Source organism: Neopelma chrysocephalum, unplaced genomic scaffold (assembly GCF_003984885.1).
Source record: "Neopelma chrysocephalum unplaced genomic scaffold, ASM398488v2 Primary Assembly neopelma1_24, whole genome shotgun sequence".
NCBI classification, from domain to species: Eukaryota; Metazoa; Chordata; class Aves; order Passeriformes; family Pipridae; genus Neopelma; species Neopelma chrysocephalum.
Window position 1 is genome coordinate 23,491,359 of NW_020897693.1, and position 26,126 is coordinate 23,517,484.

General features: G+C 36.1%; 1 protein-coding gene across 1 annotated transcript in view; it reads right to left on the minus strand.

The window, feature by feature from the left end:
- Positions 1–151: 151 nt before the first annotated feature.
- Positions 152–26,126, minus strand: part of MPP5 (membrane palmitoylated protein 5) — a 58,075-nt gene continuing 32,100 nt past the window's right edge. The window contains exons 3-14 of the mRNA XM_027708414.1: positions 21,895–22,103; positions 16,233–16,310; positions 15,368–15,514; positions 14,565–14,726; positions 11,555–11,632; positions 10,476–10,659; positions 9,345–9,416; positions 8,801–8,872; positions 7,907–8,074; positions 6,945–7,147; positions 5,455–5,565; positions 152–3,221 (exon numbers count right to left, since the gene is read on the minus strand). Of these exons, the coding sequence (XP_027564215.1) occupies positions 3,045–3,221; positions 5,455–5,565; positions 6,945–7,147; positions 7,907–8,074; positions 8,801–8,872; positions 9,345–9,416; positions 10,476–10,659; positions 11,555–11,632; positions 14,565–14,726; positions 15,368–15,514; positions 16,233–16,310; positions 21,895–22,103 (1,661 nt within the window). The 3' untranslated portion in view covers positions 152–3,044. The remainder of the gene's footprint in view (positions 3,222–5,454; positions 5,566–6,944; positions 7,148–7,906; positions 8,075–8,800; positions 8,873–9,344; positions 9,417–10,475; positions 10,660–11,554; positions 11,633–14,564; positions 14,727–15,367; positions 15,515–16,232; positions 16,311–21,894; positions 22,104–26,126) is intronic.

A 26,126-nucleotide genomic window follows, 5' to 3' on the forward strand; every position in this document is an offset into this window, starting at 1 on the left:
AAGACGTGTTGGACATGTTGTTACCTCTCCCATGGGATGGATGGTGTCAGAAGGAGCACAGGACATCCCCTAGGGCACTGATGGGTCACAGCATATTTCATACATTCAGCACAGTGGCAGAAAGAAGACTCCCAAGATCCGGTACGAGAAATAAAATTGTACAGTGATTTATTTTAAATCTAGAAATATTTTACATTTTTACATTAGTGTGCAGTTCATGATGTCTCAAAATACAGAGTGCAGATACATGTATAAAAGTACAAGTGGGGCTAACCACAGGTCTCAGTAAAGTTACCTTAATTATTTAAGGCATGAACCCCCCTATGTAATATTTTGAAAAGTCACATTTAATTACATTCAAAAATTCTTTTATGCAATTCAGCTAACATTTATTTTTAATTAAATCTGGACTGGTAAAAATGCAGATACCCTCATTTCAGTCTGATACAGCTCACTACATAACCTGTGATAAAGTCAGAGTTTCACCAGTGAAGTCTGCATATTTTCTTTTACTCTCGAGGGAACTAGCACACATTCTTCATTAAAGACAATGATTTCTTACACAAGGTAGTTCCAGGTCCAAACTGACAGCAGATTGACAGTACGTATTTCAGTGCTGCTCAAACCCCTCCTTTCAGCAGGAGACATACCTAACACTAGTTATAAACTATCATAGCACCTCTCTACATGGATGTCAGCAAGTACTGTGTGCCTTGGGAATTAAGAGAGTAAAGCTGAACTTCAAGCAATATGCTTTAAGTCTACATTCAAAAGCTCATTTGTAAAAAAACATTCTGTACAACATTTCAGAAAAACTGGGGAGACAAACATTGGTGAAATAACATTAACAGCATGATTTACTGAGACTGATGCTGCCTATGAACACAATACCTACGGGACTTCAGCAACCACCTTGAGCTGATTGGGACTGCAAGAATTTGGACAGCACCTATGTAACTTGAGCTAGGTTACCCTTACTCAACACACATTTTACTGCTTCTCACCTTCTTGTCCACCTATGAAACAGTCAATACCCAGAAGCCTAATACATCTGACAATCATCTTTCTTAATGGGTAGAATCAATAAAGTATATCCAATATACCTGAACATTGTAGTTCTCATAAACTATGGATGAAACTGAGAACATGCCTGCAATGTGAGGCAAAAAGCCATTATTTTGAATATCCATTGTTATTTCTAACACTAACTTGAACTAAAGATATTCAAGTTTGCACCTCCTTTTCTTTCTGAAGGGTCATTACTAATCCCCACTAATTGCTTAATTGCCTTTCAGCCATAAATACTAATTAAACTAGCAAATCAATTTGCTTTCTAACAAGATAGGAGTACACTCTATCCTTCCATTTTTCAATACAAAAATGTACTGAATATTTGTTCAGTACCTAGGATAGTTATCTGACAATTTCTTTATATCTGCTCTACACTCTGAGCTCTCTAACTACAGGTGTGAATTTGTTCCATTAACGTTTGAAGAAAGAATACATGCAAGATAGAATGGAAAACATTAACTACTTTTTCATCCTTTAACATGAGACAGGAGTGAACTACACACTGACATAACTCCAGTGTTTTACCTGTAGGAACAAGGAAACACTATGGCTAAAATGAAAAGATATTCACAGTTAAGGTTCTTTGTGCTACCCAAAACCCAAATAGCCAAGATACTACTATTCAGTTAGGGTCAGCAACAACAGCCCTACTGCAGACTTAGTAGTTAAACCTTCACAGCCAGAATAATTTGAGGATGCAGAGATGTTCCCATCTGCTTTGCAGAATGCACCAGGATACAGACAGACCTTGCCTTTTGTTCCCTTGTTTCAAGTTGGTTTTTTTTGTTTGAACCATTAAAAATATTCCCCTTTCTTGTGACTTCTCAGTCAGTTACCAGTGTTTTACACATATTTTCACTGCAGTACTGAGCAAATGCAGACAATAAGTTGGCTAGTGAATTACAATACTCATAACATAGTAGCTACATTCAGCTATTTTACTTCCAGTTAGTTGTCCATTAGTCCAACAGCCACAACATGAACCATTTGCAGAGATTAAAAAACCACACTGTCTTCCAATGTTCAGCACATCAGTCTATTTTAGTCAGTATTCTGTTATAAAACATGAGAATTTCAGTTGACTTTCAAGTAGCGTGTCTTATACTCTCCCTTTTCACAAAAATATAACCTCTGCCTTTCTAAATATCTCTACAGATCTGTGGAAAACAGTGGCTCCAATCAGTCAGTGTTTTAAAGAAAATACCATAAAAATATCACATCTAAAAGATCAATATAACAGTCATCTTTGGACCTAAAATTACTGCGCAGTCAAATCTGATTTTTAAAGTCTGACTAAAAAGATGCAAGGATTGAAACATTTACATTATACACATTTTCCAATTACAGTGCTATTAGAAAGCGGAATGTCTGAGAATTAAAATATTAACTCAAGCCTCACAGGGCAGCCCCAGATCAGAGCAGCATCTTCATTCTGTGTATTTTTTGAACAGGAGAGGTTTCTCATTAATATTAACATTTTTCACATGTAGATGATATCTCTGCCCAGTGATCTGTAGAATGCTCTTGAACTAGCATCATGTCCCACAAAGTCATTAAGTGTTAAATAATATTCATATTTATAACTATGTGACAGCATGGACTATATATATATACACACAAACACACTTAAAATCTTTGTTGTAAGGGTGACTCTAGGTTAAAAAAGGTGGACTTATGTATAAAAGTAGCTGCTAGAAAAATCTATCTAAAGCCTTAGAATTTAGTATTGACACAGTCTCCATTTCTAGACCACAGAGAAAGAAAACTTGGACAATCTTTAGATCAGTTAAATTGGCTCACAAGCTGAGTAGCGTATTTTTCGTTAATACGCAATTTCACTGGCAAAGGATATGCAGCCACTGAGGTCGAGAGCTCACAGCTCACATGCATTTATACTAGAATTGGGCAGGCCTACACGCAATCTCCTTGGAAAGATAACTAGATTAAAGTCCACTTGTCCCTTGGAACTGCTCTCATCGTAGCCAGGTAGAGGGCACCCACTGGGGTTCTGTGTCAAGCTTGTTTATTAACCGAAGTAATTCTTGATAGGCCTTATCAAGGTCAGAATTCACAATTGCTGTATCAAAGTAGTGGCCATTGTTCTGTTCCATCTCCCTTGTCTTCTCTATGATTTCTCTCAGCTCTTCTGGCTGCAATCAAAAACAGAGAATTAGTGTAGGTGTGCAAGCCTCTCACAGTAACAGAGTAGGGAAAGGTAACAACTCAACTTTTTTACACAAATTCTCATGGTGTTGCTATTGGCTATGGAAAAGTTTACAGGAACACTGAACCATGATATGTATTTGAAAGCTAAGGACATTCAAGACAATCCTGTTTGATTTGCCATAAGTGGCAAACTGTAAATAACTGCCCCAGGCTGAGGAAAATGAGGAAGATCCAGCACTGCTCATTGCACAACACTGATCTTACTGAGGTTCTTAAATCATGTTTCTGAAAAATAAGTGAGGTTGCTAAGCTCATTATCCTTTCTGAAAAAGGCTGGAGATGGCAGAGACAGTGTGAGAGAAAGACTGAATGGTGCAGAACAAGACAACATTCCTCTGAAGGTGCAGCATTACAAACGCCAACAGCCGAAGGCAACAGCTGTCATTGGTGAAAACTGCTCAACGAACAGCAATGAGAACCACAGGGAGAGTTATATGTTTAAGCTGACCAAATCACCATAACATCCGGTGAATAACATTGCAGAAAAATGAAAACCACCATTTGGGAGCTGGAAGGGACTATGTCAAAAGCAAGAATATTGCAGATGTAGATAAATGATACAAAGGGAGAAGCAGAAATGTTTTGCTTTACTTCAGATTTTTTTTTTTACAATTAGCTACTAGAAGTGTGTTTATTTTCCTCTTCTGCAACTTAGTTTTCTATTGTATAAAGGAATATTCAGGTAAAATTTTTGAGTTAATTTTCTAGAAAGGATAATTTCAAAAGGGACTTCAGGCCTTCAAGATTTTTTTCTTAGTCATTATATACTCTTGATAAAATCAAATTAACATACAGGCATACATGCATTTTCTTTATTGGGGAGGGGGTTTAACATGAGAACATGTACCCCCTTGAAATAAATACAACTCCAATACAATTAATCAGAGAGAAAACAGGCATTCTTTAACACCAAGAAATGTATTCCTTTTTATTGCAAATGGATTCCTTGACTACTGCAGTAAGAATCCAGAACCTACATAAGACGCAATGTTTATATAAAATAAAGTTTCATTAGTTGCATAAACATGAAGGAGGAAACACACCCATTTAAAGACTATGATTCCATTTGACTTAGGGGTGAGGGGGGAAGGAAAAGAGAAAAATCCCTCTCTTTTAACACTTGGATTTTAATGGACTTCTAGGTCTTGCATCCAAGTAAGCAAAACAACACAGCCACAGAACACAGTGAGGTTTGATCCCTGACCAACAGCCATGTCAGGAGTCCCTCTGAGTTATGCTGGGAAGACTGTTTTTCCTCAGTATGAACCACATTATGCTCAGTAAGTACTCTGAAGATCATTATCATCATGGCTAGGCTTCGCGAATGAAGATTTGGGGAGGGTTCTACCCACGTTTGTTACAAGTGTGTTGGTGGCTAAAAAGGCCAATACAAGATAGACACGTCCAGTTGCAAGTACTCTAAAGATACTGTGGTAGCAAAGGGCTCCCACCAACCACCGCAGGATAGAACTCAGTTGAAAAGCTGATGATGAACCTACTTCATTGTCCTAGCAATAAGCCCTTTGTATATCATAAGCTGATAAAGACATTTTCTGAGCTTTCAGATGTCCTGGTTTAATCTATGGCTTTTGAGTCCATTCTGCAGAACTACATTCTCAGTAACTAAACTGGATCTTAACTGGATAAGCTCAAATCTTGGATATGTCTCTGGCTGAACATGAAAAGTGATCCTACAGGATCAAGCATTAAAATAATTTTATCTGAAGAGTTTCAAATTTTCAAGCAAATGCTTTCCCAAGGGCAGGTAAATTCTCAAAAGAAAAACAGTATTCCTTTGCCCGACAGAATTACTCCCAGGTTTACTTGAGGAAAAAGCTGGGTTTTCTACAGTTTTGAAATAAAAGTTCATATTTTTGTACCCAAATGCAGGGATCCCAATGCAGAGACCTTGTCCCCCAGGATTACTGATTTAGCAGTGCATTTTCGTTTCTAATACCTCTTGCATCACATTGGACAAAAGCATCCTGAACCCTTCCTTTAGTATGGTCTGCCTACTAACCTGGAACACACAGATCCCAACCACACTGCTTCACTGCAGTGGTAATTGTCAGGATCATTACTGGGTCCCAATTCCAAAGAAAGTGCACGCATTTACCAAAGCCAACATGGTTTCAGAAGATGTGTAGGACATCTTACCTTTGGGTTTTTCCCTTCTTTGGCCAATAAAGCTCGTAGTCTTTCTTGTGAAGGTGGTGCAACAAATATAATATATGGCTTCAAGTCAGAGTTACGTAGTGTCTTCAATGACTGCAGAAATAGGATTTATTAAATATTTAACAATTCCACCCATGAAAAGGGCATTTAACGATGCATTATTCATGTTATAATTGATAATATACTCTTCAAACACGAAAATTGTACAATATATTAACAGCAATATAATTAATTAACAGTATTATCATCACCACTCACAGTTAAGCCACCTTTTCCTACAAAATTGATATTCCAACATTTTTCAGCCTCATGGAACTGAAACATTTACTTTTGTTCAAGAATATTCTTCTTAACTAAACTGAAGGAACGGATCTTTTGGTATCCAAAAGCAAAGAAAAAGTCATCTGCATTGAGGTAAGTGTCCTTAGAATGCTAAGGAATGTTATGAGCTTTGAACAGAGAGAAGAGTCTTTAAATACTACAGTTTACTTGAAAGACTATAGTTCAACCTTTTCTGTTTGAAGATTAAAATACAAGTATCAGATACACTACTACTGTATGCATAGCATTTTGTTTTGTCAGGTTACATTTATATTGAGAGACAGGAAGTAAAGAAATACAAACTGTCATTTGGTTTTTCCAAAAGGCCTACTCTCTGGGTCTCAGGACAAACAACTTGTCTCTGAAATAGATTTTTTAGCCACAGAATTTAACAAATTTTTAAAGAGTTGTGAATTTTCACTTTATGACATGCTTTGACAAGGTATTCTAGTAAAGTATCACATGGTCCCAACTGGTGATGACTAATTATAGCTTCAATACTACCAGACTTTACTAATGTGTCTGAGTTTTAGAGGTTCTTATGCAGATCTACAACAGCAGCAGACCTCACACAGATCGTGTGCATCAGAAAATGGGCTGTGTTCCAGAACTCTGCCTCTTCCTATGATTGAATAAATTTCCAAGTTGAGGTCTGCAAGCATAGTTTTCCTCTCCATAACGAAAAGGTCACAGCTAAACAGTTTTTCAATATTAATGATGTCATATACTTTAATCCTGAACTGGATTTGGAAACTGCATTAACAGTCCCAAAAAACACTTTCCAAGTATAATCTCAAACAATTTCCTCTCCATCTTCAAAAACCTCAGAGCTCACAGAATAATTGGAGGACTGAGAGACACAAATCTTATTTGAATTCATCTTCTTAATTCAGATGGTTTCCAGATACTTAAAGCTGGTGAAAAGGCCCCTATTACCTGTAGCGGATAAAGATGTGCACATTTACAAACAAGGAACAAGAAGGCTGTATAACACACTGTACAGTCAACTGAACAACACTGAAAGAAAACTTGGAATAAATATGAATATGGACCTTGAAAACACACTCATTTTATATATAAACCAAATAGAGCTCTGTAGGTTCTTACAGCAGCTTCTACAATTAAAACATGAGGCAACATTTTTGCCATACCTGGGTATGAAGATTTAAAAGGCATATCTTGCCTGAGTTGATTACTTGGCGCACGGAGTCTATGCTAGTACCATAGAGGTTCTTTTCAAACTCTCCATACTCAATGAACTTCCCTGCAGCTATGTCACTCTCAAATGCCTGTCGAGAAACAAAATGGTAATCCCTGCCAGCTGCTTCAGTCTCTCGCCTACTCCGAGTAGTATCTACAAGCGAGAGCAACAAAAAAAGACATTGAGAGAGTGATACACCTGTAGAACTGAAGAAAAGCAATCAGCATTTCTCTTAGGAGAAATGTTGCTAATCAAGCAAAAAAAAACCCCCACCAACATATGAAATATCCAAGAAATCCATGTATTTTATTTTATACAATAAATGTCTATGGTCAGATTAAGTTGTCAGACTTAATTTGAAGATTTCACTTACACTACCTAGAGGGCAAAAAAATAGTAAACTACGAAAGGAATAGTTTTAACTGTGCAGCTGTGATCTGAATGTAAAAACAGCCATTAGTTGTTTATAACAATATATATTGCTAAGCTGTTTGTAAACATAATCTAGGGTACATGAGACATTAAAAATATAATCGTCACTGAAATATAAGTAGTTTGGAAAGGCACTAAAGCCACCTAAACTTAAATTTATGCAGGACATTTGGTTAAAAATTCTTTGCCCTATATACCAGTTTCTTTTTTAAACTTCTCTAACTCCCTCCAGTTTTATGCAAACTGGAATAAATGCATGCCTTATAATGCCTTTATAACACTGTGTTGGGACACTGGATTTGCATTAACTTACCAAAGCTATTTTTTGCCATACAAGAGGTCACTTTCCTTGCCCATTTTTTAAGAGCTCAATATATGCTGCTCAAAGCTCCCAGGATCCTAATTACTATTTTCAACACAACAGGGTTTGTCTGCAGACAACGTTTAGAATACAGAATCTTATCTGCCTGTCAAACTTACGTGGAACTGCAGAGGCAAAGCGATCCACTTCATTATTCATAAGTCTCTGCCGCAGCTCATTTTGGCCGCAGTTCTGCGGGCCAATCAGGACAATGGGCCGCTTCCTATTTGCTGGTTGATGATACAGTGACATTTCCTCGTAGGTCAAAATTTCTTCATTGTCATAATCTTGACAGAGAACAATAAAACAGTCACAAATACTTTGCTAACAGTTGCACGTACTGCCTGTCATGCAGTATAAAGTTTCAGGCAGTTCCTGAACTCTCTGCCCAGCATCTCTGAGTCACCGAAGCAACAGAACCCCAAAGATCATCACTTGCCCAGTACGATCAGACTTCTTTTTCTCCCTTTCTTGGGAAAGAAAATGTGTCTTCACTTACTATTACTCATATAAGTAGTAGCATAAATTCAGGAAACAACTTTCTTGCCAAGGAACAAGTATCTAGTATAAGAATAACACTTTATACCCAATAACAACAATCATCCCAATCCCAAAGTACTTGTGTAAGAATATAGTATAAATAGCCTATAAAATCTTTGTGGAGAAGGTTTTTGTTTACTAAATTATGGAGAATGAGATGACATTACAAAACCATAACAAATTAGTTCACCATTGTAAAATTATGAGTGCTTCCATGCCTAAAAAGCTATCTATTTTTTACTCCTATAATCTGGCCTTTATTAAAGACGCTAAATGACCCTACATATCCTGTCACCTCTTTTACATCTTTCACTAAATGCTATAACAAAACATATTACTGCTCTCACACAGAACTTCATCAGCTATTATTTCTAACATCATATCCTGAATTTAAGCATTGTTTTCACAAGGCTAGTTATGGAATCTTTTATAGTTCTTCTAAGTACACATATTCTGGAAAACATGTTACTCACCATCATTTTTATTTGCATTGTATAAAATCTTTTTCCGTTTCTTTTTGTTCTTCTTCGCACACCAGAGTTTTCCTGAAAATTTTATTTCCAAAATAAAAATCACCATAATCAAACACCCATACAGTAAAAATCCTCCTATTCTACCCACTATCTGGATCTTTAAAGCAGAGAATTTATTCTGCAGTTTTGAAAAGGCATAATATCCTTCTGCTGATTACAGTGGTCTGGTGTATTAAGCAAATGTTCATGTCAAGAACTTCAACTGAGTCATGGCAGATAAAATTCTTTAAGAAAAAAGGGGCTTTCCAAATTCCCTACATCATCCTAATTACATTGCACAGTTACAAAAAATCCCACGTGATTTATACAACTAAGTGCTAAATTCAGACCCATAATTACATGAAGACTTTCAAATAATCATCCCACTTGTATTACAAAAAAACAGAATAATTTTCTACAACTCCACAATGACAAGGTTCCATATATATCACTAATTAGCACCTCCATAAAGGATTTTTTTTCCCTTGGAAAACATATATCCAACCTGATTTTTCAGGCTCCTTGTCTTCTTCTATGGTTTGCTTCATTGCTTCTCTTTGTTGCTGAAAACTTTTTCCTTGATGCATTAAAAAAAACCAAAAAAGCACAAGAGCCATTAACATTTAGAAACCATTTCCATGCTTTTTCATAATGACTTACTCATTTGACTTTTTCCTAAGCTTTTACATCTCTGAAGGTTCCAGCAGAATAAAACATACAAAAGAAATTTTAAAGGAGAAATTAAAATTTAAAAGGAGAAACTAAAATTACTACAAAACTTAATACTTAAAATAAGTATTAATCAAGAAAGACTTGCAGAGCATTTGCAGCCTGGAAAGATTACATTTTCCCACTATGATGCTATGGTTTTCTAATTATTTTTGTATGTCAAATGTGTTCTATTTATATGAAATATTTTGAACTTCAGTTTAAAAATATTAGCCTATATTTAAATCAGCGTTTCTCTCAACTTATTCAAACATCATAAAGTAACAGTGGGATATTTTATGGAATTTGAAAAGTCTCTTGTTCGCTGTGTTTAACAGATCAGCAGATCTTAAATGGACTAGAGCACAATAATATTGCAATGCAAAAATTATAAACTGACTTGAAGTCAAAACTCTGAGAACCCTGTTACTTGAAGGCCCCCAACAAAGAGAAAGAAAGCCTGACTGTTACAAGCAACTAAAGCCCTTTGGTAAGTGAAAACATGCAGAAAAGTCACCACAAAAAAAGATACTGTACCAAGTAGTTTATTTGAACAAAGTAAGAAACCTCACAGCTGCACCCATCTCCAGAGAACTGGGTTACAGTCCCCTGTCTCTGCTGCAGCCAGAGGGAACTCTGAATCCAGAGTCCCCACAGGGTGGAGGAATAAAGGAAGAGGACATTAGCTGTTGAGAGGTGACCTGCAGTGGCAGCAGCAGCCTTACTGTGGTTTAACAGCGATACACAGTGATGCCTTTAAAAGGTCAACTTTTAAGTGACTTACATAACCAGCAGTAGGCTCTGTTGCAAAAGGTTCAGTGCCTCAGACATTTGAGGCAACGGATATTTAAGGGTATACAAGTCTTTGAAAACCTGACAGCTCCTGTGGCTATGAGAACTGTCAAGCTTTTTCTAGAGCTTTACTTACCAGGGATAAGGCCTGCCAATGGCTGGTTATCTTCATCTCCATCTCTGTAAGCCTGCCACCAGTTTGGATCTTCTTGACTGATCACATGGAGAATGTCGCCTTTTTGAAAAGACAGGCCTAACTCTCGGCAGGGGACATAAGGGTCATCAGAGGGATCATAGTCAAAATGCGCTTTCACATGTATCTGTGGGAGATCAAATGTAAAATCAGAAGAAAAACACCCCAGTGACTTCTGAAGAATTACATCCCCTCTTCCTTGACTGCACTGGAGCTCCAATATATTAAAACCTCCAATATTCTATAAAATGCAAACTTTATCTGGGGCATACAGGAGTACTGGAATGAAAACATTACCTAGGTTAGCAATGGAAAAGACACACTTCTGCTACGTTGGACATAAAGGCTTGAATTTAACTCTTGGTAATTCTAAAGTCCATGAAATTGCCTCACCATTTCAGGAGGCAACCTCCCCCTCACCCCAACCTACTGATTTTAAGTTCTTTGCATTCAAAAATTATCAGAGATATTCTGATTGGCTAAAATACCTAATAAACACACAGACTGAAACCAATATCCTGGGCTTTAAAGTGAAGTTTCACTTGTACAGTATTTTGTCACCAATCACTAATGTCTGGGCATTTTTTCTTCAAACTGTTAAAACCATCTCAAGAAAAGTATGTTAGACAAAAAGAGAATAAACAAAGCTTCCAGTATACAAACTTTTCCTCCCAAAGCATATTTGCAAGTTCCATTGATACATTTTCTTTTAATACATACATGCATATATATATATATAAAATAAAGAAATTCGTAAATTCAAAATAAATTCAGAATCACACAAAGTTCTACTTTTACAATTTCTTGCTATTTTAGAAACTCAGTTAAAATCATACTAAGAGTTTCAGCTTAAGACATCAATAATTTTCAACAGTTAATTCAGGTGTCAGTCTGGTAACAAATCAATTTAAATGTTTAAGTTTTGGTTTTGTTCCACAATGTAAATGACCTAGTGAAGAACTTTCTACACATTACTGGTAAAATAAATTATGTGTCACCAAGCACAAGAACACACTACTTACAACTGTCTCCTTCACAGGAGGTGGCTTGCTCTGCTGACTGGGAATCAATACAAAGGTCAGAGTACCGTGCATGTCGGCCTGAGAGGAAAAATACACTCTTCATATACAGTATCAAAATATGGTTTAACCTTAGGAATTTTAATAAATAATGTATTTTAGGAAATGCTTTAAAAACCCCCATAAAGGGTTGCTCCTAACAGCGCATCATCTATCCCTTAACTGGTTTACAATGCATAGTACAGATACAGATGCAGTGATTCTGTCAGGCTAGAAAGCCAAATGCTGATACTCAGATTTTAAAAGCCTGGCATTCTGCTTCTATTTGAAATGGTGAAGCTGGAATTCTGTCAAGCAGAGACTCAGGAGAAATGGATAACAATATTCTCTTGTTCTGTTCAAAAATACCAACAAGTGGATCTACACTGGGAAGAAAAAAAATATATTAAAAATATTATTTTTCTAGACTTATTTAAATGGAACAGTATATTCAAATCTAAACATTTCTACTACGACTTTATGCTGTTAGCATTATTAAAGAGCGCAAAACACTGTTTAAAAAATTAACTAATATACTCAAATCCTGCATATGTGAAGTACTTCATATCAACATTGTAGTCACCCTTGCAAATGCATGTATCTCAAAAAATTCAGACCTAAGGCTTAAAAAAAGTAAATGTAACTAAACATAACATGATGAGGCTGCTGGAAAGGAAAATCCACAATTTTCAGTCAGCATGCACATTTCCACGAGGAATGTATATAATCTCACAGTGATCATGTGAAGAGTCTAAAGTCACATGTAGTTTATTATCATTTGACTAGCAAGTAATGAGGCAAAACTAAGGAGGTCAGTAATTTCCTTCTCCAGTGCTTAAGTATTCTGGGGGGTCTAAAGTGTTTTAAAACTTTATTTCTACATTAAAAAATAAAAGTGACAACATATAAAGAATTAAAAGTATTATTTTAAATTAATTGTATTAAAATATATTTAAAGAAATATAAACATAAGGTTATATTTATTTTTTTTAATTTTCAGCAAGTAATTTTCTCTTTTGCTAATGTATTGTGGCTTGAAATCTTTTATTCTTTAACCCTAGGTTGCAGGAGCTGCTCAGGAGCAGAATAAGCTCTCTGCAGAGAACTTAACTGCCAGAGTTGAATTACCTGTTAATCACCTACACAACACTATTTTCAGAAGTATAGGACATAGCTAAATATGGCTTGAAAAAAACCCAAACAGATGGAAACAGAGACAATTACAGAATATAAAGAATCTCAGATATCTCTGATCCAAAAAACACATGGACATTGAAGGCTTTTCAAAGAACTGTAAGAATCTTTCTAAACAGCATAAAAATTAAAAACAATATAACAAAACCCTCCAAACTCCACACATTTCTTCCTCTGCTTCCTTCCACTTGAGCTCATTGCATGAATCAGCTGAAAAATTCTATCAGCAAATTTCAGAAAAAAGTCCAACTGAAGATGAAAATTGTCCATTAAAAACTAGTGTCTTAGTGTACCATAAGACAATTTCATCTATGGATATTGCTGCCTGTTCTTCCTACAATGACACAACTTAGAGCAGAACCCAAGTCTTTTCCTGATTCTGTATGCCTGTAGAACATAAATCAACTAAGTAATGTGAAGACTTACTAAATGTATTTTTCGTCTCTTTTTTCCCCCCAAAGAACCCTATTAAATAAGTGCTTGTTCATATTTCCAATGTTTTGTGTCAAAGTCATAAATTAACTTCAAAAAGAATTGTCATTTGCATCTGTTTTCACTTGGACAGAATGGTCTTGCCTGCTGCCAATTGAACAACAGATTCCTAGTTAAGTTCCAGGTGTCCCATCTTGGACACTGATCCATAGTAGGTGCCAGGGAAAACAGAAAGCAAGTGCAACTGGGCAACAGAAAACACTGGTAATTGCCAGCTTTTGACATTCTGTCTCACAGGACCTTTTTGAAAACAAGTACCTCTGCATTTACTGATTCCTGACTGATTTCTTGCCTGCTGCTTTTCAACTGAATTCTTGTCATGAATGGTGTAATAAACAGAAAAATGTCTATGTTAGCAAACTGCTAGACAAAAGGGCTTTTATCAGGAGGGAAAGAATAAGAAGTCTAGTCATGTAAAGATCCCATGTGATACAATTTGTGGTGGGTTAAGTCTGGTCTGGCTTGCAACTTAAGCATTTATCAGCTCCTAATGCACTCCCGCTTCTCAGCAGGATGGGCAGAGAATCGGAAGATCAAATGCAAGAAAGAAACCTCATGGGTCAAGGTAAAGACAGTTTAACAAGTGAAGCAGAAAAACCCCAACTCAACTAGTGATGAAAAAGCAGTCACTCACCACCCAGTTTTTACTGCTCAGCATGAAATAATGTGGCAAGATACATCACTGTGGTCAATTTGGGTCAGCTGTTCCAGTATGTCCCCTCCCAGCCTTGTGCTCACCCCAGCCTACTTGTAGGCAGGGCATAGACTGAGAAACAGAGAAGGCCTTGACACTGTGCAAGCACTGTTCAGCAATAGCTAAAACACTGGTGCTTATCAACACTGTTTCAGTCTAAAACCAGCCTAAAACACAGCATCATATAAGGTGCTATGAAGAAAATTACCTCCATCCCAGCCACACACTACCACAATCACACAGCTACACATTTATTAACTGTGGACTCAACCAGAGACAAAGATGAAAAGTCATGGCTTTTCAGAGCTAAACAAAGGTTTTCTTAGAAATCATTTTAAGCAAGTCTAAAGATAATAGCTTGGTTCTTCCACACTTGTGGGTTTCACTTTTGCAGATAATTGCCATTATACTTATCAAAATCATCTTATGCATCAGAAAGAAAACTTGAAATGGCCCTATATGTATGAACACCAGCTACTAGAATGACAATATTTTTGAAGCTAAATATGAGTAAAATGACAAGTAGAGCGAACAGGCATTAGACTTATGAAATGACTATTTGTTACAGAGAAAACAAGAAGTGTTTCAACTTACCAGCAAGTCAAAAACTTCATTGACATCTTTTCCACGAATCTCAATGCCATTGATCTCCAGAACTTCATCCCCTTCATGTAACAGCCCACTCTTCTCTGCAGCACCTCCTTTCACTATTCGACTAATGATAACAGAATCCATTTCATTGCGAACAGTAGCACCCTGTGTAGTAGCAACACATTCTGAATTTATTATATATATGAAACTCAAAGCCATCTATTGTATATATTCCAAGACAGTGAAGGAACTATGCTGAAAGAAAATGCAAGTTAACAGCTCAGATGTATACACCCAATGCTCCAATTCAAAAAAACACTGCTTAACTCCTTCAAGCTACACTAAAAACTGAAGAATTTAATTGCTCCACACCATAAGATTATTTTTTTTTAAGAAACGTAGTCCTAAGGAAACATTTGAAAGATGCAAATAGGAGATGATATCACTAAAAAAAACACCAAACCAAAACCAGAAACCAATCAACCATAAAAACTCACACCCAATTGGCACAAGGCTCTAAGCTCCCCTTCAGCCAAGCTCGGTATAGTGACTCACGTCAAGAAGATCTGTCCAAATCCAAGCTGACAGAAGTTGAACAGATTTTACATGTTCATATGGCTACTGCTAAATGAAGTTAAACACAGGTTTACCGTCTGTGCTGTTTCTCATTTTGGAGGGAAGGAGAGAGAGTGTTTACAAGTTAAACATTGCCTTCACATTCAAATTCCAAAAGTTTCATAGCAATCTGAAAAGGATAAAAAAAGCTTACTTCCTTTACATATAACTTAGTGAGTACCAGTACTTACCAATGGAATATCCCGGGCTTTCTCAATGCGAACTATTTTAACCGTCTCCCCTCCGTACACACCAACATTCTCATAAATTTTTTCATCTGTCATAGGCTCTGGTTGCATTTCTTGTTCTGCAACTTTATCATGAGCCAGTAAAAGTGCCTGGTGTTAAACAAAATCAACTCAATTACAGAAAATGTCACACTTGATATGTATACAAAACAGTACAGTTCAACGAAATTCTGCAATTTCAATAGTCTCTGCAGGTTATAGAATACTGCAAACTGACTCAAGCAACAAAAAAAAAAATTATCACAGCTATGTAGCACCTACTGCTTTTCAAAACTTTTCTTTCAAATTGGAAAATAATAAAAAAGCAATTTTGAACACAACTATGACTGCACTTCTAGCTTCTCTGTACTAAAAAAAAAACAGACACTAGTTTACTATGTATGTGACTGCAGATTCAGACATAATAAGTTTTGCAGTGAAAACCAGCTACATCACCACCCCAGGACAAAATTCCCTTTACGCATCCTATGGTAAGCATGAAACAGCTGTCAAAGGTGAAAACATAGATAAGCAAAGCAGCTCATGTGTTGCCCTGCTGCTACTGATCAACTGCTACATTGTTTATGTGCAAATTACCCTGTAAAACTTGTAGACTGTAGCAAGGGCTAAATATAATAATAAACTACACTTGATTAGAAATTTTCATTGGTTTCTGGAAATAGGAAACTCCTCATCCTGGAAAAATTAAGGTTGAAGCATAAAATTCATCCTTGCCCAGTCGGCCCAAGACAGTATAACTTATTTTTTTGCAAATGAGAACAGCAACAAGAAATACATCCATTAGATTAGAAGTTTCATTTTGTTTCACCTGCATGTGAGGGGCATTCAGCAAAGCATTAAGCTCTTGTCCATCCTTATGGTGGCTGGGTTTCAAAACACACTGTACCTAAAAAGAAATCAAGTAGTAAAACTCTTAATCTACCCAGTGATTCATCAACCCTCCCTTGTCTACTCAAGCACAACCCTCTACTTGCCATTACTCATTTCACTGAAAATAAAGTATATCCGTGTAGTTACACTGGCTGCAGACTGAAGTTAATCTGGTACACATCAGGAAAACATGCAATGACACCACAGGACTAATCCAGCACATCTTGCTTCAGTAATTATCTACCAAATCTAAGCTGGTACCCAGTATATCACACAGATTTGTCAATACCAGAGACTGGCAATGAACTCAGGTATCACAAAAATGCACACAAAAACAATTAAACTCTAGAAAGTTAGTGAAAGTTAGTGATTTCATGTTAGTGGAATCAATCACAATGTGGTATGTGAATATGCTGGGCTTTTAACCTGGAGTAATTTCTTAAGGTGACAAGCCTGTCTCTTCCTTAAAAGAAGACTATGATATCCTTATTACACAAACTATTTCCACCAACATCAAGGCCAAAGATTCTAAGACAGGTTTTGCAATGCATCCAGAGCTCCTGTCTCAGGAAGTGTACAAATCAAAACTTCAAGAAGTCCCTCCCTGAAAATCTGGTTTCTTCAGCTGGTTCCAAAATCATCTACCTTAACACAAGTACAGGTTTTGCTCAAGCAGCTTCCATTGCCAAAACAGGTTTTCTGTCTCATACAGTTACCAAACAAGCCTTGCCATCATCTCTTGCAAATACTGGTATGCTCATAGAGAAAGCCAGGAGCAGGGAAGTCCTCCTTATGCAAAGGTGAGGCTGAAGAAGATACTTTCCTCTGGCTTAATCTGACCAAAGGCACACAAGTCCAACAGCACAAATGAATACAGACACATCAAGAGCAGATTATACATATCAGCGCAGCAGCTTTCAGAGAGATAGAAAACTTTTTGTTCAAGAGCTTTTTACTCTTACAGATGAGGTAACGTGCCATCAGAGAATCGAGAAACTAAAAGTTTCAAAGAGAAAAATAAAGCATTTTGTATGATCTAACAACATCCGAGGGAAAGCCTCTAGCCTAGGAGCAATTATCTACATAAGTGCTAACAACTCTCTTGGATGCAACTAGATGGCAGTACTGAGAAAAGTCAAGAAAATTTTAAATTCTAGCAAAAGCCTCTAAATGAACTGTTTCCATGGAGCAGGATCCTCACACAGCCAACCAAACACTGCTACATGAAACAAGTTCCCATGCTTAGCAATAAACCTGGCATAACCTCCTAATGCCTTCCTTTTGACATCCCTACAGCATATCTCATGGTGAATGTAGTATACCTCAGAACAGCCAAACAAGAAGACAGATTTAAATTATTTTTAAGTGATTTCTTTAAAATCCTAGAGAACAGAAAGAAGTCAGTTTCACAGAGGCCTGACTTCAGTCATACCTCTGAATTAGCCAGGAAGCTAGTACGCCTGGCTTAGAGTAAATTTTAGAGTGTCATATAGCAGACAGAGCTCTGTAAAGGACATATTTCACTAACAAGTTCTTCTGTGTAAACAGAAAACATTCTTCTATACAACAGACTTTCTCAAAGAGGCTTATTTAAGGTCTCTTAACTTTCAAAGGACTTCAAATTCCTTTATTGAAGAAGACACAAGAAGCTTTAAAGCCTTTTTTATCCAATCTTTATGACCTTTTTACAGGAAAGCCTACTCAGAAAGCAACTTGGAAGTCTTGCAAGCAAGACAACCTTCCGAATGCAAGGTCAGAGGCTGGGAATTTGGCAGTGGAAAAGAAAGCAACCTGGTCCAACCAGTTATTCTGTTTGTGGTGAACATCCCTTATTCAAGTTGAATTTCGTCTTTGAATAATTTGATTATTCAAAACTTTATTGCCTCCTCCCTGCTTTAAGAGAAAGATACATCTCTTATTTATTTAATGAAGCGCCAGGAAAGCTTCAGGCTGCCAAATACACCACCTATTACACCAGTATTGCTGCATGTCAGAGTCCTTTGTAACTCATGGTAATGAATCCCACAGCTTTATCAGACTAAGAAATTTGAAGTAGCCTGTCATTCCAGAAGTGAAACACTAAAAAAAGCATGAATTGCACTGAATATGTGGCAATAATTGTATTTTCTTAACTCTTCAGACTAGTTTTCATTGTTAATTATGTTAACTTTAGTTCAAGCAGCCCTCCAAAAGCTATCAATTTGGTTTCATTATACACACCACAGTTTGGAGGCATGTATGGTGGAGGCATGTGCTGGAGTGATATTAAACATTCAAAATTTAACTGCACCTGCAAAATCCTGTTTTTGTTTACTCTCAGGTGAGCAGGACTGTCAGATGGAATGTACATACACATCCTAGTGCACTTACACCAGAAGTTACAAGCTTCCAGTACATCCCCTCAAAAGTACTGATCTGGTTTATTTGCCTGAATTTGCAGAAGCAACAGTAACAAATCCAAAACATTTAGAAATATAGCCTATATAAACTGAACCTATTATGTACACTTAATAGCAAGAACATCTTTAAGGTATTTGGTATGTCCTGTTACAGGCCAAAAATTATAAACTGTCTTGAATGTTGCATCAAATATTCTCACAAGGTCAAGATTCAGACCATGTTCCCATAATCCTTGCCCCCATCTTGGTCAAGTTTAAATGGATTTAAAATTAATTTAATTACACTTGATGTTTACTGGCTATTTTTATTTAAGATTTCGACTACACCCCATTACATGAAGATAAGCTTTCTCAAATAAATTCTTTAAGCTCAAGTGCTTCATTCCACCTTTTTAATTCAATTAAAGTTTCTTTAAAAAAAAAAAGGAAAAGTCTTGAGCTATTTCTGTCTGGTTATCAGAATTGGTGGGAAAAGTTAACTGTACAGGTGTACTACTAATTTTAAGTATTTTCAAAAGAGCAATAGAAATTTTTTTTTAAAAAGTACACTTACGTAACTAATATTACTTCTGTTTTAAAAGCAATGATGCTTCATGTTGCCTTCTGAAATTGTGTTGCAAACTGTCTTTGCCTGTTAGAGCTCTTCTCTTCCACAGCATATAGCCTCAAACAAAATATGTCTGTAGCTTTAAATGAGGGCACACACTCCAAAACAGTTTCAGAGTTACACACTGTCACTGATGACCTGCGTACTAAAATATGCATACTAGCACTACCTGCCATTTAAAATTCATGTCATGCATGTATCTGCTATTTTTCCTCCTTGTAATGTCTTGTGGCTTATCATGAAGATGTTAGTATCTTAAATCCAGGCTTCTGCAAATGTCTTTTCAAAAACACTCTGAAGTAAGTAAATGAATTGCTTTCTGGGGGAGCCTCCCATACCCATGCTTAGGGATGGAAAAAGCAAAAGACAACAAAAAAATCAGAGTACAAGAAAAAACTTGGGCACACAAGACAGACACGTTGTCAGGGTTAAAAAAACCCCCACACCAACAACAAACCCCAATACAACAAAACAAAAACACCACCAACTTTTTCTAAAGCAGAAATAATTTCCTCCCATACTGCTACCATAACAAATACAGAAGCCTTTCCAAAATGAATAAAAGATCTGAAAAGCAAACATAAGATCTTCTATTCAGACAAGACAAGGAAATATAGAATGATGCGAATGAAGGCCTCAAGGTGTTCCTCCTCTCGAGACACTTCTGTCAGACACAGAAATATTTGTCCTGAATTTCTGGCTCTATCATTTTAGGATGTTATTTAACATATTGCAAAATACAAGTCACTTAAATACATGAGAAGCTGAATCACTAGGAAACTAGATTACATCTGAAAACGGGCACAGACATATGCAAAATATTGACTTTTCAGGAATTTCAAGGCTGGACAAGACAGATGGGAGATGAAGAATCAAAATGAGTGCAGTGATATGTTTGCCTTTTATGTAATAGTCTTGCAGGTGATGATCAAATTGTGTTGGTTTAAAAACTTTGGATTAATGAAATATTTTCTTTTTGCTTAACCTTCTTCATGGACTGGTAAGAGACACAAAACTGGCTTTGCACCACCTTCTGATTTTAGGATTTACCAAATCACCTGAAAAAAAGAGAAGAATATGTTGGGAAGGTAAGGAGTAGTGAAAAATGGGGAGGAATGTGAAATTTTGAAAACAGACCTAGAGTCCTCCTAGGCATATTTTCTTCTTGGAAACTTCTATTAAGTAGCAAATAAACAGACATCATATTCACAAAGGGGAAAAAACAGCTTTCTTAAGAGTTAAATCTTTCTTAAGAGTTAACCCTTAAGAATTAAATCTGTAATTACAAAAGGCGGTTCAAAAATTCTGGCTTGTATTGAATGAAATCCCAAACTAGGCCTAAGTATAGTGGATGTTTGGGGAAGTAGCTTACAAACAGAAGTTAACTGAAAAGGTTCCTTCAGACTTACAGACACTGAAGAAGCCTAATGAGGATTCTGAAGCAGCCTACAGGCTGATGAATAAGATGGAGGGAAGCTCATACGTAAAATACTCCCACCTGGTTTTGGCACAGTCTTACTGACAAACCTAAACAGGAAAATCCTAAGCTGCAGTTTAATCAGCAAGTGCAGCTTTAGGTAGCATTTAAATGATGTCCCTCAAGAATCAGTAATTTCTTCCGCAAAAGAACTTCAAGCTTGCTACAATACTATTGACTTACAAGGCTAAAGTCTAGAAAAAGGAAGGAGAGTGGAAAAATCTGTTGAAAAAAAATGCCTCAGGCAGAAAGAAAACCAGACACTAAAACAAACAAAACCAAAACCACCCACCAACACCCACAATCTGCTGCCATACCGAAATACCCTCACCAGTGTACATGAGTCAGTTTGGTTCACTGGGTGCTAAATGCTGGAGACTTTATCCAGCCTTGAGATCTGGTTTTGCTGAATTACAGTGCTAGACTTGCACTGATACTGGTATTTAAGCTACCTAGTTCAAAGTTAACAAACAGATATTCATCTCAGATGTAGCCACACTTCACTGCAATATATACGTGAACCAGGAAAATTGTGACAAAAGTTACTGAGCAATCCCTCAGAATATTTTAACAATTTCTAAAAAACATCAAAACTTATAAAAGAGCTGTCATCTGTCAGACAAAAAATTAAGTGTAATCTGACCATCACAGCAGTAATTAAAACACTGAAATTAAGTATGTTGCTCACTTTAAAGCAGAATGCTTGTTTCCAGTGTGGTTGTATTTTCAGAGATGCTTCCCCATCTAAGAACCATGGTTCAATTCAGAGGAAAGCCACAGTAAGAGAGAACTGTAACTCAATCCCTGAACGTTTGAAACAAAGAATATCGATGGTAAGAGAGTTAGATTTTCACAACCGCTCCTTTTTCCTATGTTTAAACATAGTACCTTCTCTGTTACATATCTATCCATGCTAAAAATGGAGTCCCTATCCCCCAAATATTTTTCTGGTTACTGTTTGGAAATCTGGAAAAACCAGATAACAGCAATCAGTGACTATTATAATTCCTTTCATATTCAACATTCAGTAACTCAGACAAGCTTGACGAGTACATATTTCAACAGCAGCTATGATTATAGGTTTCACATATATCACAGGGATGCATACTGTACATACCTCTTGTGCTAGTTCATGTGCATTGGAGATGAGAGGATATGGAGGACTGGCTTTGTTCATGTGCACAGTAACAGCATTGTGTATCTTAAATGCATTCTGAAAATCGCTATTTTGGACAAGCTGTAAAATGAGCGAGATGTCCTCTTGGCTCTGAGGGTCTACCAAAACATGCTGGATATGCTTAAGAGAAGTTAGCAGTTCTTCCACTTCTAGGTAAGAAATAACAAAATACAAATAGGATATGAGTTATCAAGATAAATAATTAAGGAATGTTTATATTAAGATTTATACTGCTGTTCAGTTTTTAAATCAGTAGTGATGTATACAAGTTTATTAGTTATCCATATTCACTCTAATGTTTGGTAGCAGAATGTAACTGAATTTAAAAAGTAGGAAAAAAAACAAACAAAAAACCCTCAAGTCAGTAAGAGAAGAGAGAAAAAAGCTGATACACTGCTCAAATTTAAATTTCTATTGCAGGAGCAGTTCTTCCACAAAAGAAACTGCTGATACGTGAAAGATCCCATAACTGCAGCTCACGTATAGCTAAATGTGAAAGAGGGACTACACTGCAATACCAAAATAACCACTTTGCTAAACTAATCTTGATGCACTGAATACTCACTGATCCACCTTTCCATTTGCATCTGCCATATGTGGTAGATATGTATGTATCTCAACCAAATATTGCCTACTTATAAAATGTGTGTTTGATAAGTTAACTACATTCAATTTATAAACATAAAATTATGCTCAGTCTTAGCACATTAAAATAAAAACAATGAAAAAATATCATGTATGAACATCTATGAGTTTTGAAAGTTATCTACACCAGAAGAAAGTCCATATCTTTTACCTGCAAGAGTATGGGTTCTGCTGGGGTAATAAAATATTTTAACATTTTAATAACCAGTTTCTATATGTTTGTAAATACTACACATGTACTACATTCTTGAGTTTCAAGAACTGATCTGATGCTTTACAGGTGCTTTTCAAAGACTTCTATATTTTTTTAAACCAATCCAAACTTCTGCAAAGTATGTCACTTCTCAATATTAAGTACTTGAGAAACTACCTGACACAAGGAATATGAATCAAACCCAGGTGAAAAATCCTCAAGCAGACCCAAAAAACAGTGGATGTTTTGAGCCTGAAATAACATACATGTTTTCACACATTATCTGAAAAAAACCTGTTCAGCCACAAGAGGCTGGTCAGCTATCTTATATTTTAATAAATGCAAGTAAGTTTGAACTTTTGAATATTGGTGGTTTTAAAAAATTAACAACAAAGGAAATCCCAAATTTTGACCTCAGTATCAACTGAGAATTTTCATCTCCCTTACTGATATCAAAATATCAGCTTTGAGAATGATTTAAGTTTTAGCAATCTTCATTTATTCATTATGAGCTAATAAAATTAGGAATGCTAAGACATCAGCTAAGTTGCTTTTTACATGAAAAAATCATAGTAGATTCTGTTAACTCACATGAATACTGTTAAGAAGTTTCCCTTACATATTTTTAACCTCGAATTCATCAGTCCACTGAACACAAGCCTAGATTCAAAACTGTTGAGAACAAGATGAAAAATGGTTGATAAATGGGCACATGAAAACCATATGACCTAATAAAATATGTATTTCAAACAAGTTTAATGGTTTTTATTTCGGACAAACCATACCTACATATCTGTTGCCAATTCTGAGTCTGCAAGTTAGTCTTCTGTATTATAAGAGGAAACAAACAAGCCAGAGCTACTACTCTTTACTGTCTGCAGGACAACAAAAAAAAGTAATAAAAACCCCTCCAAAACCATTTCACACACGCTAAAAACATCCTACCCACCAAAGGTCAAGGGCTTCTTCCTGTAACCACCAAGGGAACAAAGGGCAGTAGTTGCACAGAAAGCTTGGATACCAGCTGTGCAGGATATTCCACAGGTGAAATTCAGTACAACTCACAACACTAATTAAGGTAGCCAATGTCTCACCAGGAAATTGTGTACACAATATACTGCCTACCACATGGGGAGAAATACCATTTGCAGAGAAGGATAAAGAACACTCTACAAGTCAGAATATTTGCTAAATAGGATGATGTCAGCTGGCAAAAATTCTCATCTAGTGGAGTATGCAGAGAACTAAAGCATCTCTGCAACTCATTCTCTCGAGTCTGAGGAAGGGCGCTATTTTCAAGCATTAAGAAAAAAAGGTGTGTAAACCAGACGTTACTGTATAGCTCCCATTGATACCTATTCAATTAATAAACATATCAACTCAAAGTTCTGTTATTTGTTACTTTTGCTGGATTCAAAAAGCAGTAAGGTGCTAGAGAAGAAACTGACTTTTTTAACTCATCCTGCAATTGTTATTTTATTCCATTATTTCTGAATTTTCTCTCCTTCCTTATATATCTGAAAATTCAAATACATACCATATACACACACAGTTCTTTCTAATACATATATAAGATATAAATTCATATAGAAAGACATATTACACTGTATCTACAACAAAGACATCCTGTTCCTAGATACCTTTATATATTCTCTTTTCAGCACTTTGCTAGTTCCTTCTGTGCTGCCCTTTCTTACAAACTACCACAGTACTCTCTTCACCATATAATTCCTTTCTATAGTGAGGCTTCACCTGCTGGATGCCAAAGCCTTATACCAAGTGATTTCCCACCACCACAAAAAAGCAAACAAATTACCCCCTCAGTACAATTATAAAAGAGAAATAATGCTTGAAAGGAGTGAAATTAAATATTCCTCAAAAGATAGCAATTTCCTAGTCACTTGTTTAATTAAAAAAACATACACATAAAACCACATACAAATCTGGCTTTATGCATGCCTAATTCTCTCTAGGTTCCTGTTTCTAAATTCTAGATTACAGACTAGATTTTGGTGCAGGGTTTGGTTTTCTTTGTTGGTTTTGGCCTTTTTAAAATAACAATAATTTAAAAAAAAAAAAAAGCCAGGTAATAAAAGACTCCATCTCTAGCTATTTCCTGTTGAAAGGTTGTCTTGAGGAAAAAAAAAGTTCAGTAAAAGACTAACATCTGCATTTACTCACAGAAAAGTCAGGGTTCTTTTGCAGAATTCCATTTTTTAATCGTAGATCAATTAGCAATCAAATACTGATTTTTGTCAAGTCTTCTTTTACAAGAAGTGTTGCAGCCTTTTTTCCATTAGACTATGAAATGGCTGGAATGTGACTGAGCACTGTGCAATATACGCATTAATCAAAGACTGCCAGGGCAGAAGTATGCAACTGCAGGGGAGGACCCGCGGTTACAGCTTAACATGTTAGATTAGAAAATAAGGAAAAGAAAATAAATGTTGTTTATCACCCAAAACAATAAGTTAGGAACAGCAAGCTTAGAAGATAGGTTTTATTATATGTCAGCACCAATATCTTCATTCCCAAGCCTTTTTATAGATCTCTAGAGTACTCTATGTGCTGGTGCCATCACTTTAATTCTCCAAATATAACTTGAATCATGGGGCTAAGAAAAAGGAGGTTTGGATAAAACAATATTTCTGAAAGTCTACTTATAACATATTTATAAATAAGTTTCGGCCAAGGTATAAAAGCAAAAAAATAGCTGGCTTTTCCCCTAAAAAAAAATTCACTGAAGTCAGAAAGGATTTACTTATGTGAAATGTCAGTTACTCATTTAACTAAGGTACCTGAATGAACTGTAGCAAACAAAAAGAGTCTACATTTTACAGAAGCATACTGCTGTGAAAAAGTCTGTTAAATACTTATATGCACATGTTCTAGGTGCACAGAATGTTATTTCCATTGAGACAGCTGTCTAAATCATATACTGTTTTGATAATAAACATGCCCTTTAAAATTACTTTGATTAAGTGCCCTCCTTTTTGTAAATAAAATCTGATTTGTTTAATCTAGTCTGCTTTTTTTTTTTATTAAGAAAACATTAAAGACTTGGCAAAGATCTGCCAAATTAGACATTGGCACTTAACAAATGTTTTTAAAATTAAAAATACAGACACACAGGTCAATATTCTTACCTAAAAGACGTATCTTCAGAAGAAGTTCTATGGATTAACACACATACGCATGCACAAAATAAAATCAGTATTTTAAAAAATACTGAACAAGGGTAGTTTAGCACCTCTATAACTCACTAGCACCTGTCCAGGCTTATTTGGGGTTTTCTAATCAAGCTCAGAGATTTGTGAAAGTGACTAAGCACTCT